A 13,891-nucleotide genomic window follows, 5' to 3' on the forward strand; every position below is an offset into this window, starting at 1 on the left:
TAAAATCCTCATTGTTTCATTTGATTCATTCAGAAAGCTTTATCAAATTAGCTCAGAAACGAGACCTTTTATTAGATATACCAAATAAACTATCGCACTTCGAATATAAAATGTGTGTTTGTATTATGAATGTGCAGCAAAACATTTTACTGTTTTGCTCTGAATTGAATCACGGTTTGGTCAATAGATGGTTGCACAATTTTAAATGCTTCCCCGTAATACCTGGATGAAAGGGGTTTTTAGTTTGGCTAGCCATTAATTAGATGTTTTCCGTGTCCGATATGATATCGTTGATGCATTGGATCATTATGTAGGCCATGTATTGCTAAAGTGAACACAAAATTTATCTTTTACACCACGGGAAAAAAATTGCGAGACTGGAGCGAGAAAGTAACGCTTTCTCGCAATTGGTTAGAGTCTCTCGTCATTCTCACAGCTACCGGTGAGAATTCAAAAATTATCACCGTTGAGCAGTGAGAAATGCACGCCTTGGTGAGATAAAGATTCTCAAACGTGACAATTCAAATTCTCACCAAGCAATGTGAGAATGGAAAATTTTACGGTGAGACTCTACCAGACTCACCATTCACTGGTGAGAATCAGCCAGGCAATATCAAGTGCCCCTTCGTGGCAAAATTTAAAGTTATATGCCTTGTCTTCAGTATAGTGGTGGTTCCTGTATATTATACGTTATACACAAAGCCCTCCCCTTTATCCTCTAACATAATGCCTTATGCCTTATGCCTGAGGACAATAATTAATTTTGCATGTGTCAAATGTTCTCTTGTGACACTGTAAATATCATGTCCCCATTCGTGGCATCAGTGGTAGTTATATATAGCCCTGCCTATAACAACAGTCCCTTAAGCCTGAGAACGATACTTATTTCTTGTATATCGTTAGCAAACTGTTCTCTATTGACACTGTAAATATCATGTCCCCCTTCGTGGCATCAGTGAAAGTTATAGGCCCCGTCTTTAGTATGGTGGTGGTGCCTGTATATTATATTTTATACACAAAGCCCTCCCCTTTGTCCTATAATATAAGTCCCTTAAGCCTGAGGACAATATTTCATTTTTGCATATTGTTATCAAAGTCTTTTCTACTGACACTGAGAACATCATGTCCCCCTTCGTGGCATCAGTGAAAGTTATCAGTCCCGTCTTTAATATGATGGTGTTGCCTGTATATTAATAATCTTTACGGCCCTGATACGGGTTTTGCGGACCGAGGTTGTACGGCGGAAGGGCCCGAGCGTGCGAGGGCCCGTACGCCGTACGACCGAGGTCCGCAAAACCCGTATCTGGGCCGTAAAGGTTTTATCATATACCTTATTGAACGGTTGCGATATGTTTCAGTATTTATCAATTAAATTTTGTTAAAGTTATGGGCGTAAATTAAAAAAAAAACATGAGCCACGCAACTTTGCGGATTAATATGTACGATGTTGCCATTTGTTCTGTTCTTGAACGCGTCACGAGCTTGTTCTATGCGAACGCCAATGTCACTACAGAATGAGCACAGATGAGTAGTTGATCCTGTTCGTTAAAATACACTTTCTCAGCAAAACATTGAGAGGAGACTATCAAGCACTTGTTTTAAACCAATTTTGATCAGAATAAGATTCGAATTGTCTACAATTTGCTTCAAAACTACGAGCGAAGCGCATAGAAACGGGTGCGAATCTGGCGCTGACGTGCTTTCGAATGGAATGTACGTGGATAGCAGAGCGCGTAGCAACGACAACGAAAAAGTTTGGAAAAAGCGCGCACACTACCTTATTTGGGCAAAGTGTGCCTGAGGACAATATTTCATTTTCAAATCTTGTTATTAAAGTATTCTCTATGACACTGTGAATATCATGTATCATAGTATCAAAGAAAGTTATAGGCTTCGCCTTCCGTATTTTACTACTTCTTGTATAACATCATGGATTGTACACAAAGCCCTCCCCTTCGCCCTATAACATCAGTCCCTAAAGGCTGAGTACAATATTTCCTTTTTGCATCTTTTTATCAAAGTGTTCTCTACTGACACTGAGAATACCATGTCCCCCTTCGTGGCATCAGTGAAATTTATAAGCCCCGTTTTAAGTATGGTGGTGGTGCCTGTATATTATACATTATACACAAAGCTCTCCCCCTTCGTCCTATAACATAAGTCCCTTCAGCCTGAGTACAACATTTTCATATTTGCATATTTTAATCAAAGTATTCTGTACTGACGCTTTGAATATCATGTCCCCCTTTGTGGCATCAGTGAAAGTTATAGGCCGCGTTTCTAGTATGGTGGTGGTGCCTGTACATTATTCATTATACACAAAGCCGTCCCCCACTACCTATACTACCTATAACATCAGTCCCTTAAGCCTGAATACAATATTTCCTTTTGCATATTATTATCAAAGTGTTGTCTACTGAGAATATCATGCCCCCATCAAAACATAATTTAAAGTTATAGGCCCCGTCTTCAGTATGGCGCTATTGCCTATTTATAATACATTGTACAAAAAGCCCCTCCCCTTCGTCCAATAACATCAGTCCCTTAAGCCTGAATACAATATTTCCTTTTGCATATTATTATCAAAGTGTTGTCTACTGACACTGAGAATGTCCCCTCTTCATGCCATCAGTTAAAGTTATAAGCCCTGTTTTTAGTATGGTGGAGGTGCCTGTATATTATACATTGTACGCAGAGGCTCCCTCCTGTCCTATAGCATAAGTCCCTTATGCCTGATGACAATAATTTAATTTTGCATGTTTCTATCAAACTTTTAGCTACTCACGCTGAAAACATCATGTCCCCCTTCGTACCATAATTTAAAGTTATAGGCCCCATCTTCAGTATGGCCTAGTGACTGTATATTATACATAATACACTACCCCTCTTCGTCCAACAACTTGAGTCCCTTGACCGTGAGGACAATATTTAATTTTTGAATCTTGTTATCAATGTGTTTTGTAGTGACACTGAGAATATCATATCCCCCTTCGTCGTATGATTTAAAGTTATAGGCCCTATCTATAGTATGGTTCTGGCGCCTTTGTATTATACATTTTACACAAAGCCCCCTCTCCTGTCCTATAGCATAAGTCCCTTATTCTAAATGACAATAATTTCACTTTGTGTGTTCTATCAAACTTTCGCTACTCACGCTGAAAATACCATGTCCAATCAATGTGTTCTCTTCTGACACTGAGAATATCATGTCCCCCTTCGTGGCATAATTTAAAGTTATAGGCCCTGTCTTCAGTATGGCATTAGTGTCTGTATATTGTACATTATATACTAAGTCCTCCCCCCTTTGTCCTATAACATAAGTGCCCTATGCCTGAGGACAATATTTCATTTTTGAATCTTGTTGTCAATGTTTTGAATATTAAATCTTAGAATATCATGCTCCCTTCGTGGCATCAGTGATAGTTATAGGGCCCCCGATCTGTATGATGGTAGTACTTTTACAGATTGCATTGTATGTTAACCTCCTCAGGCAAAAAGATATGTCCCTTAAGAGTGAGGATAATATTTTATTTTGCATTTTTTATCAAACATTTTTCTACTTACACTGTGAATATCATGTCCCTTTTCATGACTTCAGTGATATTTATAGGCTCTGCCTTAAGCATGGCGTGAGTGCCTATATATTGTATTGTACATAAACCCCGGGGTCGCCAATTAACATACGTTCCTTAATTGTAAGGACAATATTTCATTTTTGCATATCGCTATCAAAGTGTTTTCTTCTATTACTGTGAGTATCATATCCCACTTCACTGCATCAGTGATAGTTATTGATTATGCATATGGTTCTTTTATAAATTATATTGTACATAAAGCCAGCCCCGCCTTGTCCACTAACATAAGTCCCTTAAAGCCGCACTTTTCAATCCCAGGTTCTCACTTTAGTGGAGTTCTCCTCTCAGTCAAACACTTGGCCAGTACGATGTTTAATTTCTATAACATTAATTACACAAACTGATCTCATCCTTTTGTCACCTTTTGCTAATCCTTGCAAACAGAGTTTATACAAGCGTTTGATTGACGGTCTTTCAAATCACCAACGGTCATAGATTTCCCACCACAAACGCTCGAATTTTCTCAAAAATTGTCTTCCAGTCGCGTTAGACCTTGAATAAAACCACAGAGTTCCATCAGCAGCAACTTCGCGCTGACCGCTTGGCAGTCTGTCTGCGTTTTTACGGCCGGGAAAAACTAAAAGTGCCATTTTCTGGAGTATGTGCCCGCGTGTTGCCTGTTTGGTGCCCACTTACACGAAGAACGCCGCCATAGCTTCATGTCCTTTTAAAGGGAAGGCTACGCCTTTAAGTGTGAGCATAATATTTCTTTATTTTCATATATATATATATATATATATATATATATATATATATATATATATATATATATATATATATATATATATTTATCACATACATAGACCCAGTTATCCCTATAGTGTGACATCACACTATAGGTATAGTATACGGTTTACGGGATTTCCGTATACCCCTAATTCTGACGTCAGAAGTAGGGGTATACGGGGTCGGCACTTTTTTTCCACTGAAACTGTTTGTAAGCATTCTCGTGCAGATGAAAATTGAGTGGGACAAAGGTGTTTACTGAAAAATGCGGTAAGGTAATAAATAGCGAAAACGTCAAGGCTTTGGTAGCAATTGTGAAAGTTTGTCTGTTTTTTTTTCTACTGGGGAAAACGAGAGCGTTCACTGTCGTCTGCTCCCTACGTTTGCTACTAAGCCACTGTACTGTGCTATCTTGTCACGAGCCGTTACAGCCGAGTCATCGCTCAAAATCGACCAATTTATCACCGAACAAGAATCCAACATATAATATGATGTATCAAAATCAACATCTCATCTGTCAGGTGACGGGTTAAATTTTTAGCATCGGCAAAGTGTTGTATTGCTGTTGAACTTCTGCGGTAGGCTGTAATAAAGCGAGAATGTTTACTGCAGTAACGTACGGCAAACGCGGTTTTCAGAAGCTTGTGCCACTTCGTCGACAGCTCGATAGGAGCCGCGGCCACAGTGAAGTGTTTTCATAAGACACCAGTAAAATCGAGATCGAATGAACATTACATGCCAAATGTTAAAAGTTTCTTTTTGCGCTTTGTTTACTGTGATTGTTTATGATTTTAGTTTCATTCATAATTACAACGAACGATGATACACTTTTCCTCTCAATTTCAAACAACGTCCAAGGCGTTGAGAATATGCGAACATACGATCTTCATAGGGCATCGTACTCCTCCAGTCCTCGCCAGTTTCGAGCAATATAACTTTCCTAGGTACAGTGGTGTTGCATAAATGACCAACAAGAACGATGTGATACAGTTCAATTGTGGTTTTATTCATATATTATGACCGAAGTCAGGAACTGACAGCAGTAAAAATGACGACTGCAGCATTGCACAGCGTGTTCGTTCGAATCGTACAGTGTAAACAACGTGTAAGCACCGCTATGAACAGCAAGACAAGGTTAAATTTCGATGCATTATTTACATTATTACTTTACCTTCAAACAAAATAATACATCTGAAGATACTATATCATCCTCCTTTCCCTTGTCCTCGCTGATAACGGCTATATCCATTCAAGTTTTGCGCGGAAAATCCGACAGCGAGAGACTACTCTGACACATCGAGAGGAACGTGCGTCCGAATGTGAACGGAATCAGCTGGAGCCGTACCACTTCATCCGCCACGCCGACATAATAAAGGTCCAAATTACATCGTGCGGGAAAGTGAAAATAAAAAAGTGGGTCTATGCATGTGATAAATATATAATCTCCCAGTATTTCTCACTCATGTGACGTCATCGAAGACTCGGGTTTCCCCCAACATAGCTGTATCCCTCCTCGCCTACCGGCTCGGAGGGATACTGCCGCTATGTTGGGGGAAACCCTCGTCTTCGATGACGTCACACTCGTTCGAAATACTGGGAGATTATATATATATATATATATATATATATATATATATATATATATATATATATATATATATATATATATATTTAAAAACTATCTACTGTTGATTGACCAATCAGAGTGCTCAATTCAGGGTGTTTTATCTACTCATAAAGCCTTGGTCACCAAATTCCAGAAACGAATGACAGCGCCGTAGTAAAGTACTGTCCAATCAAAAGTGAACATGTCATATTCTGTAAACATCTGGTACGTTTTAATATTCAAATTTGGTAACACAGCGGAAATCAGCTGCAACACAAAATCTGCTGTGCACCAGGGCATTTATATAATGTGCCCTAGGGCATTTATAGGATGTTCCATTACATTGGAAGGCTATTTCACAAGTAAAAGGTTTAATTCATATCCTAAACATGTTACATTGACAAAGGGGACGGTTGACGTAAACACATTGAAAACCAGGGTTTTACATCACTTTTTACTTTTGAGAGTCCCTGGGACCCCTGGTGTTAGAAAATGGGAGTCCTACATCAAAATATGGGGGTCCCAATTTATTTCAAAAGAATATTTTATTGTTTATCCATGGCATGGTCTTCACTGTGTTCAATTAGTGTTATAACACACGGCAAATGGTTGCGCATTTCTTAAATTATTCTTACATGAAAATTCTAGTTCATACTGAGTTCCCTCATTGATCAATTCAAAGAACACTATTCATAATTGAAATGATCACATAACTTTAATGACAAGTTCACAAAGTTGTGAAATTTGAACAAGTATTCAAATTTGTCAAATTGACAAGAAGGTAATTTCATACTCTGAAATGGCATTCACCTAGCAAGTCCAGTAGGTTGAGTTCACACTCTGCCAGCAGCTCCTTCAGCAAATAACCTAGCATTGTTTATGAAGTCAAAATCATCTGTGATGGGGCCAACCAGTTTGATGAACATTAGTCTATTAAGCCTTTGAGGATTGAGTCTATTTCGTGCCCACTGTTTGATGGCATTTGTACTGAAAAGCCCCTTTCACATGGGGCAGAGGACACTGGTATGACAAGAGCAATTTAGCAAGAATGGCAAGATCAGGATACTCCTCTGTAAAATCAGTTAGCAACAGCTTGATATACATATCAAAATTCAGTGCGTCCGTGTGAGATCTTGTGAAGTGTTTGTAAACAAGAAAGTGTGCCCTAGCTCTATCAGCATCAATACCTGGTGTATTGTTATGATGATTCAACAGTTGATCAAGCTGGTTGACCCCATAGTCAGGTAGGTTGGCCAAATTTTCAGGATATCTGTGTGGGTTTAGAATTACATCAAAACATTCCAGAATATTCATCTCATCATCTGGAAATCTGCAATCTAATTCTGCAGTAGTTTGTTGATATAATTTTCTCGTACACTACAGAAGCTCTGTCTGAGTGGCTGATTGTAAGTGATTTGAATGTTTTTGTAGTGTTTTTCTGACCATTGCCAGGAACATCACCCAAAGCATTAAAGACTTCTCTGACAGTGTGTGAATCATTAGTCATTGTATTCAATGTGTCCCTAGTAGACTGAACACTTGTTTTGATATGGGATAGGTTGACAGAATCTTTCTGAAATGTAAGGCTCAAAATTCCAATCACAGTAAGGACATCAATCAATAAGGCAGTGAATAGCAGAAACAATGAATTGGAGACAAATTTCAACAGCCCATCAGCCTTTCCCCCTTTTTTGTCACTTGCAAGTGCCAAGGCAATTGGCTCAAAACTGATGAAAATCATCTTGACAGCTGATTCAACCGACAACCAGCGAACAGATGTAGGCTCAGTTATTTGTTTTGCCTTCCCATTCAACAGAGTTTTGAATTTTTCTAAGTTTGTCATATCTCACACTAGAGTCATTAAAGTATTTATACAATGAATGGATTATATTATGATATTCTTTGCAATATTCAATATCTCATTCTCTGCCTGCTTGAGAAGCAGCAAGATTCAATCGATGTGCAACACAATGCACTTGAACAAGGTTGGGATTTCTGGCTTTTAATTTTGCACCCAACCCGTTCAAACGACCGGTCATTACGGCCGCCCCGTCTGTTCCCAGTCCATATATTTTGTCTACGGCCGCGTCACAGATTTCTTTCCTAGTCAAAAATTCAATCAAGGCGTTTTCGATCCCTGCAGCAGTGGCAATTTGCTGGTTACCGAGGAAAGAAACATTCGCCTCGCCATTCTGAATATATCGAACATATATGGCAAGTTTCTTATGAACGGTTATGTCACAAGTCTCATCCAACATTATACCGATGAAATCACTTGCAAGTTGCATGTATGCTATCAATCAGGGACTTCTCGATCACACGTTGAATACACTCTTCAAACTCCATAACTATCTGAGGACGTTTGTAATATTCAATGTCTAAGCCGTCAGATTCTGTAGATGCATGATGTCAGTGAATACATCGCACGGAAGGTCACGTTTAGCAATCAGGTAAACAGTACGTAATTGTGCAGCGTACGCCTCGAGTTCGTTACTCATACCCTGCACCTAGGTACCTGCCGGTCCTCTGCAGATTTGCGAGCAGTAGTAAATTGTGACCTCAAGCTTAGGATTTTAGCACTTGTGAGATGACTTTTCGAGTCCTGATGACGAGTGAGAGTTGAATGTTGAAAATTAGAACAACCTTCCGTGAACGGGCATGTAACATTCGATTTCAAACATACATCGCATTCCATGACGTTTCGCTCTTCAGAATATCGAAGCCATTTAAATCTATCGAGCCAACTTCTGTTGAATGTTCGTAATTTTGCTGACTTGGCCGGGGGATCTGATGTATCAGTATCGCATGGCGTAGCTGCTGTTTCGGCCTCGACCGAACCTACATCGTGCTGGTTGCTGCGGCCGTCGAAAAACTTTCGCAGATCGGCTTGTTTTGGGTATTTGACACGACCCGCCATAATTAGAGGTTATAAACGGCAAGCGAGGGTATTTGGTTGCGGATATAAGACCTCTGGGGTGAAAATTAGCATATTTGGCGGGAAATAATCACCGAGCGAAGCGAGGTGATTATTTCACCCAAATATGCTAATTTTCACCCCAGAGGTCTTATATCCGCAACCAAATACCCGAGCGCACCGTTTATAACCTCATTATAATATGTTGGAGTTAAAAACAAGTGGACAATTTCGTTATTTAGGGCCGAAGTTGGAACGACAGTTCAGGAGCGCCCAGCCTCATACAAACTCTAAAAAAGAACGTTTCAGAACGCGCGCGCGTGCACAGTTGCATTCATAAACTACGGCTACGCAACCCATCGATATCGCGATTAGACATCGAACTTGAAGAATTCTTTCTTAAAAAAACGCTCATAAAACTTTAAAAAATTGTGGTGTTGTTACACAGACTCCGCTGCTTACAGAAACTCTTCATATTTTGGTTCGTCAAGCTGCACTAGCCTAAAATTTAACGATCAAAAACAATCTGAAGCCATGCATAGACTTGTTCGACATTACAACGCGTTGAACTCCAAGTTGGCGTTCGAAATTTGCGCGAGCTCAAAAATGTTACGCGGCGCGCAGGTCTTCTTGTTGAGAATATAAACCCCGGCTCCAGCCAATCAGATTGCCGGATTCCAGCCAGGCATATTATAATGCATAAATATATATTGATCGCCGCAAACAAGAAATCGACCAATTAAGAATCAGTTTACATTTTGAAAGGCACTTTTTACGGTAGTAAAATTTGTTTCCGCGGGTACCATTGGTCACCAAACAGTGGAGGCCAATGTACTACGGAGCATTCTATTAAAGTATGGGGTCGGTAAGGTTTACTGGGATGTGTTTCACGTGTTCAGCAGCTTCGCGAGATATACACCAGCAACAGATATTTGTGCGTCCGAAGGGACGCGTAATTTAGTTTTTGAGGGGTCCTGGGTCCGGTTTTATGCGTAAAGGACGCAGAAATGGGCGTCATGTAAGACCCTGTTATATATATATATATATATATATATATATATATATATATATATATATATATATATATATATATATATATATATATATATATATATATATATGTAATTTTTGCATAGTTTTATCCAAGTTTTATCTGCTTAGAATGTGAATATCATAATCCGATCGTAGTCCCCCTTCCCCCTTCGTTTTAGGGCCATAATCCGATCGTAGTCCCCCTTCCCCCTTCGTTTTAGGGCCATCCAGGTCGACTCTTTTCAAGCAGCACATGATATATTATCACATGCACAAGCCAAGCTTGTCGTCTTCGAACTAAACTACGGGATTTATTCTCTGGTCGTTCTACAACACGACAACACGCGTCTATATCATCAATTTTTGTGCGTCGGACCTTTTTTGCGTTGATCTTCGGTGTCCTCGTAAATGTAAAAAAAAATATGGCGGCCGATATTTCTCCCGCGATCAAAATGTGTCTGACGTGAAAATAACATAAAAATTAGTAATGACTATTAGAGTCTGACAAAATACATCAACTTGGAAAATTTTGAGGCCTTGTGTTTTACAGTGGAATTTGATCGAGTGTCCGGTTTGCATTGTAGAGCTCAACAAGTCTACATGTTGCATATCATTAGAAAAGTAAAAATTTGCAACAAATTGAGTCTTTGTTAGATTACAGCGCGCGGCGAACGGTTCCCATACACTGTGTGGTCTACAATCATCACGGTTTCAGCATGCCACTCACAATAAGCTATAGACTGCACTACATATACATCACCGAAGTTTTCTTTTAGGTGTTTATTTTAATTTGGCAACTTTATGAAGAAACAAGTAAATTCTTTTGAAAATAAACTTTTCTCCTCTCGATGTCAGTAATCACGACAACGGCCCCTTTAGCATAGTCTGTAGCAGGTCCAGCGCAGTCTACTCTATCAACAAGTATGACACAATACAACAATATTATCAACCAGAAAATTCTTAACACTCCTGCACGAAACTTTTTTCCTGCTTTCTCTTTTGTCTCAGTTAAATGAAACTTTCTTACTGGACACTTCTCTCACACACATGACACAGCTACAAAATAGATTAGAAGAAAAGTGTCGATTTTACACATGCAAGAGCAATTCTCAACCAGCACTGTAAGCTTACATTTTGTGCCGTTAAATAACACATCCATTGTTTCTAAAAAAGTTCGCGGTATTTTGGTACGTAATTTCCCGGACGCCATCATCCATCGCAAAGCATTGTTTAGCCATTATTTGGACCTGCGAACAGAACCAACACGGATTGGGAAAAATCCACACCTATATATTCACACAGGAATTACACAACTATTTGATTGACAGCAGTTTTTTCCATCCATTGCCAGTCTAACGTTTCAAACAATGTAATCGAAAGTGTTGTGAAATGTTAATTTTTAATAAAAGGGGCATTTATTTGTCGTTGATGTATATTATTTTGTAACTTTTTCAATTTCTCTGTTGGGCTAATGTGCAGCGTTGAATAAGCTGTTATCCAATTGGGTAGCTGAATCTTACCAATATAATGAAAACAATACAAATAGACTCCCTAAGTTGTTGTGAATAATGACAATGGACCAATCAGAGAAAGAGCTTATTCAACTCCGCACATCAGCAGTCTCATTTCTCCGAGTTTTTTTTTTTAGGTCGGAGGCATGTTGCACTATGAGCGTCGAATCCTTTTTTTAGCCCGCCAGCTCGAGCTCCTTCAAATAAGAGCTCTAAATAGCATTAAAGAAAACAAATATTGATAAAAATCCAAAGGCGTTTTTATGCATTTAGATACCAGCAAAGGTAGGGGCGACCAAATTTTTATCACCCTTTAAAAAGGTGAATGGGAATAAACCATAGATTCTAGAGAAAACAGGGTTTGCGGATAAATAGTATGATTATATAGAAGCTTTCCCGGCTAAGAATAGTGACAGGTCCCTGGCAAATAAGGCAAGTGACGTTCCGACAAAAGAAATCAAGCAAAGAGTGGGTGTGAGCGGAAGACGGAAACACAAACGAGTGACCTAACTGTATTTATAATAGCGCCGTTAATGGGATGTACTCGAGGTTGCCAGTTCCGGCAAAATGGCCGACTATTTCAAGCTGAATCCAGAGTACTACCAAGTGCCTTGGCATTTTACTTTCAAAGGTGTTTATCTTGCCAAATACGTCAGAAAAGATACACTTGAAAGGCCGGAGCTCTACGAAATCAAGTCGGACGACATTTTTGTGGTGTCATATCCAAAATCGGGTAAGTCTTTTGCCGAAGGGCTTGTGCTACGTACGCAGTAATGTTTTTGTGGCGGAGGAAACGCATGTCGGTGTTGTTCAGTGTCCCTCCCATCCTCGGGTGTAAGATTATTATTGTTGTTATTATCATTATTAGCATTTATTTAAACTCGGTAAACCGTTCAGCCTTTGGCTGTTCTAACACAGTGTCTAGTAAAAAAGAATTTACACATGATTACAGAAGGCCAACAAGAAACAAACTTTGCTTAGGCAAGGTCGAATTCCCGATTTAATAGTGCGTTTACTTAACCTTGCTCGATGCAAAGGTAAAGGTTAAGTGACCTATTGGCACCATGGAATGATCGCAACAGTACAGGGTGCAGCAACACAGGCTGTGAATTCAAAATTACCCGTAAAGGAAAGGTCAGTTCGCACTCAGGTCAACGTGCACGAATATGTCAGCGTCGTATTACTCTTGTTGAAAACCTTCTCTGATATTTGATACAAGCATAATTACTCTGTAGCATGTTACAGTATCACATACTCTGTCATCCTGGTTTCTCCTCTACTATGACAATGTGATGAGTCACGTTAGGCGTTCTTAGAGCGTCGCCGCTGCTTAGGGTTTGACTGACCCCGTATCTGCCAAATGAGAGGCATTACTGCGTGACCTGCAACGTAAGATGATTGTTTTCAATTGGCATTTTGTTTGTTTTTGATGGTGTGCCAACTTTGGGTCGTATATATCGAATTATACAGATGTCCTCGTAGGAAGTTACAGTGCTCGATACTAAAGCAGAGCGCAATCGGCAAACGCATCTCAAAAATATCCAGCGATAAGGGCATCTGTGATAAACACAAAGGTCACTTCAAGCGGGTACACAGATCAAATTGAATATGTCAAGACCGACCAATCAGCGAGGAGAATTTGTCAGGAAGCGTCACGTAACGTGGTTCAACCCCCTTCCAGCAAGAACGTGAAAACTACTATCGGCAGGAAATCTCTTCAACTTGTTGAAAAACACTTTCCAAAGGGGTCTAAACTTCACAAGATCTTCAGTAGGAATACAATAAAAGTGAGTTACAGCTGTATGAAGAATACTGCAAGTATAATTAAATCGCATAATAAGGGAGTAATCACAGGACATCAGGGTAAGGATCAACCAGGTGATTGTAATTGCCCGGTCAAGTGAGCATGCCCCTTGAAGGGTAACTGTCAGGTCAAAGGCGTGGTTTACAAAGCTAAAGTATCAACAGAGGGCAACGCAGAGAAGGTTTACATCGGCCTTACTGATAACACCTTTAAGACGCGCAACGCTAACCACATGCAATCCTTCCGTATCGAGAAATATAGGAATAATACAGAGTTATCAAAGTCGGTATCGAATTTGGAAAGTAAGGGCCAAGTCTTTGATATTTCATGCCATTATTGACAAAGCATCGAGCTACTCTAAAATAGGCAAGCGATGTAATCTTTGTATATCAGAAAAGCTCTACATTATCAATGCTGACAAATCTACACTGTAAAACAAAAGCCATATATATATATATATATATATATATATATATATATATATATATATATATATATATATATATGTGTGTGTGTGTGTGTGTGTGTGTATGTATGTATATGCACGTATCATTGAAGTTATAATCTCGTTCATGTCGTTCTCTTCCAGGTACAACATGGACATTGGAATTGGCACAACTGATTATGAACAAAGGAGACCCTACATATTCTGAATCTGAAAGT

General features: G+C 39.4%; 1 protein-coding gene across 2 annotated transcripts in view; it reads left to right on the forward strand.

Moving 5' to 3' along the window:
• Positions 1-11,885: 11,885 nt before the first annotated feature.
• Positions 11,886-13,891, forward strand: part of LOC139136682 (sulfotransferase 1C4-like) — a 14,564-nt gene continuing 12,558 nt past the window's right edge. The window contains exons 1-2 of one of the 2 annotated variants that reach the window (XM_070704469.1): positions 11,886-12,157; positions 13,818-13,891. The exon at positions 13,818-13,891 is cut by the window's right edge and continues 50 nt beyond it. In XM_070704469.1, the coding sequence (XP_070560570.1) occupies positions 11,992-12,157; positions 13,818-13,891 (240 nt within the window). In that variant the 5' untranslated portion in view covers positions 11,886-11,991. The remainder of the gene's footprint in view (positions 12,158-13,817) is intronic. The other variant, XM_070704470.1, reaches the window with a different exon arrangement.

Source organism: Ptychodera flava, chromosome 7, assembly GCF_041260155.1.
Source record: "Ptychodera flava strain L36383 chromosome 7, AS_Pfla_20210202, whole genome shotgun sequence".
NCBI lineage: Eukaryota > Metazoa > Hemichordata > Enteropneusta > Ptychoderidae > Ptychodera > Ptychodera flava.